The 2554-nt window shown below is 66.0% G+C and overlaps 2 protein-coding genes across 2 annotated transcripts in view; one reads left to right on the top strand and one right to left on the bottom strand.

Moving 5' to 3' along the window:
* The first annotated feature begins 833 nt into the window (after positions 1–833).
* H696_03842 (hypothetical protein) lies at positions 834–1856 on the top strand. Its single transcript, XM_009497701.1, has 3 exons — positions 834–1035; positions 1134–1224; positions 1348–1856. Exons 1-3 carry the CDS (start codon positions 974–976, stop codon positions 1723–1725), a joined length of 531 nt encoding a protein of 176 aa, XP_009495976.1. The 5' UTR covers positions 834–973; the 3' UTR covers positions 1726–1856.
* A 296-nt stretch (positions 1857–2152) lies between these two features.
* Positions 2153–2554, bottom strand: part of H696_03841 (hypothetical protein) — a gene marked incomplete at both ends in the record, with an annotated part of 2373 nt that continues 1971 nt past the window's right edge. Inside the window, one exon of the mRNA XM_009497700.1 lies at positions 2153–2400. Within this exon, the coding sequence (XP_009495975.1) occupies positions 2153–2400 (248 nt within the window). The remainder of the gene's footprint in view (positions 2401–2554) is intronic.

The raw sequence follows: 2554 nt of genomic DNA, 5'->3' as shown, positions 1-2554 counted from the left end.
GGGGGCGGGCGAAGCGAGAACAGGAGAAACCGCCACGGGTGTGTGGGTGTGTTCTCACGCGACGACGCCCAGGGCGCGAGGGCTCCTACGAGGACGGGCCAGGGTTTTGCCAAGTCTGGGCGTCGGCCCAGCACGGCCCTGCCTCGACCGGGGGGATTCTGACAGGATGCGGGCCTTCCCTCCTGCCGGGATAAACACCCGGGCTCCGCGCGGCTGGCGTAAAATCCCCGCGCCCCAAGGGTCTCCCTCGCTCCGCTCCAGCCCCCCCTTCCCCCCCCCCCCGGTCTTGCCGTCAGACGCCCGGACCAGCCGGCCATCGTGCGACGAAAAGGATGAGCACAGCGGCAAGAACAGCCCATTGTGCGTATCGCCCTGGGATATCGCCGCTGACAAGAACCTAATCGGCGCGAGCCAGCCACCATTCATCACAGCATACCCCCCTCCCCCCGATGACCTTTCGGACAGAGCGAGGGGGGACACAGAGAAGCTGACCAAGAGATCCGGCAGGAAATTACATGTTTAAAAGTGAAAAAGAATATCCACGCACATACACGCACACGCACACGCACCGGCGCACGCACAACTCCCTCCGCCTTAGACCCCGGGGGGACGGAGGACCGGGACCTGCCACTCCTCGGGCCAATCCACCCCTTGGGCCGCCGCCGATCGAGCGCGGCACACGGCCCCACCGAGAAAGCCCGGCGTGACTTGCCGGCGTGATTGGGGCGATCCAGCGGGAGGTGCCGCCCTTGCCGCCCGCCGCCAGGCTCCGGGGTCGCCTTCTCCTCAAGCCACAGCACCCTGAACAGACACCCCCCCCCCCCTGGTCTCCCTCTTGCAAACCATACGCTGCTCCCTTTCCCGCCCGTGCCTCGCCTTGCTCGCGCCCCTCCGCGCGTTCCTGTGCCTTGTCTCCGGACCACATTGTGCACCGACCCACACCCACACCCCCACACACACATATATATAAGCCATGGCCAGTCCACTCGGGATACTCTCCCAGAGCCAGGGGACTCTCCTGTCCCGGCCGCTTCGGTGCGTGCTGCAGGCCGCATTTGTCCCCCGCCCAGGCCACCCGGCCGGCTCGGAGCCCTAACCACCAACCGGCCGCCGCATGCTCCCCCACCCGCCAGCTTTTCCTCGTACTCCGAGGGCCAAACCTCCACGCAGGCCAGCCAGAGCGTCCTGGACCGGGCCAGCACCGCCTGCTGGCAATCGCTGCCTGTACGCCCGAGCCACACCCGTGTCATTGCTCTACACAGATCCCGACCTCCGCCCCCTCCGCCCCCCCCCGCCCCCCCCGCTCGCCACCCTTGCCACTAATGCCACTCTCACAACCTCTCCCAGGAGAAGACGCACCTGATCCAGGCGTCCTTTGCCACGCCGGTTCGCCTGACGCACGTGCAGCTTACCTTCCAGGGGGGCTTCTCCTGCTCGCGCATTCGCCTGTTCTTTGCCGTGCCCACCGACACCGGGGGCTTGCGTCTGGTCCATGCTTTGGTCTACCCGGCCGATCGAAGCACCCCCCAGACCCTTCCTCTGGTGTATGGGCATCTTCCCGAGGCGGAGGCCGGGCCACTGCCCGCCGACCTGGCCCGGCTGGATTTGACAGCCGCTTCCGGGGCCCCGGCCTGTGTGGGGGTCACCTTGCAGCTAGATCGTCCGGCGGACTTCTACGGGCGGACCATTCTCTACCACATGGACTTCCTCGGGGAGCGTGCATGAGCAACGGACCGCCGGGCCAATCGATGGCCCGCCCAATCACATTTCCAATGCCCCATACACGCAGCCGTGCACATGTACATCGGCGCCCCCCGCGCGAGGCCATACACCAGAGCGCAGGGGCGCCAGGGAGAGAGAGAGAGAGAGACAGAGGCAAACAGGGGCGGAGGGATGGGGCAAAAAAAAGAAGAAGGAGAGCACAGGCGTCGGAATGAAGATCCAGGGAAAAAGAGCCCGGAACGCCGGGGAGGGACACGACAGCACAAGGGCATGGATTGGGTGGGAGGGGGGAGTCGTATTTGGGTTTTTGAGGTTTTTTTTTTTCCCCCCCTCCCCCTCGAAGCATCTAGGACAGGGCGCGCGCGCACGAGGGGGACTGGGGGATGGACGCAGAACAACGGCAAGCAAAGGGAGATCACCCGCTCGGTTGTCAGATGGACAGCTTCTCCAGGGCGGACTCCAGCTCGGTGGTGGCGGTCCCGGCGGCAGTGGTCCCGGCGGCGTAGATGTCATCCGAGTCATCGGTGAAGGCCTCGGAGCCGGCATCATCATCCTCGGAGTCGGAGCCGGAGTCGGAGTCCGAGTCGGACCCCTCGTCGGAATCGGCCTCGCTATCCTCATCGTCGGAATAGTTGAGCAGCTCCGGGCAGGTCATGTCACGCACGACGGCGCGGATGGCTGTGAGGGGGAAAGGTGAAAGGGGCACGGGGGGCGGACAGCCGGGAGGGGACATGCATGCGTGCGTGTGTGCGTGTGTGCGTGTGTGCGTGCGCGCGTGTGTGCGTGTGTGCGTGCGTGTGTGCGTGCGTGTGTGCGTGCGTGTGTGCGTGCG

This window comes from Fonticula alba, assembly GCF_000388065.1.
Source record: "Fonticula alba strain ATCC 38817 unplaced genomic scaffold supercont2.6, whole genome shotgun sequence".
NCBI lineage: Eukaryota > Rotosphaerida > Fonticulaceae > Fonticula > Fonticula alba.
This window is presented reverse-complemented; position numbering and strand designations above follow the sequence as displayed.

What these genes read in the sequence shown, in the direction of transcription:
- H696_03842 (XM_009497701.1), top strand. Translation starts at nt 974, where the DNA reads ATGGCCAGTCCACTCGGGATACTCTCCCAGAGCCAGGGGACTCTCCTG. An exon ending in CTCCTGTCCCGGCCGCTTCG is followed by an intron (nt 1,036 to 1,133) that starts GTGCGTGCTGCA and finishes CCCACCCGCCAG; the next exon opens with CTTTTCCTCGTACTCCGAGG. An exon ending in CCTGCTGGCAATCGCTGCCT is followed by an intron (nt 1,225 to 1,347) that starts GTACGCCCGAGC and finishes AACCTCTCCCAG; the next exon opens with GAGAAGACGCACCTGATCCA.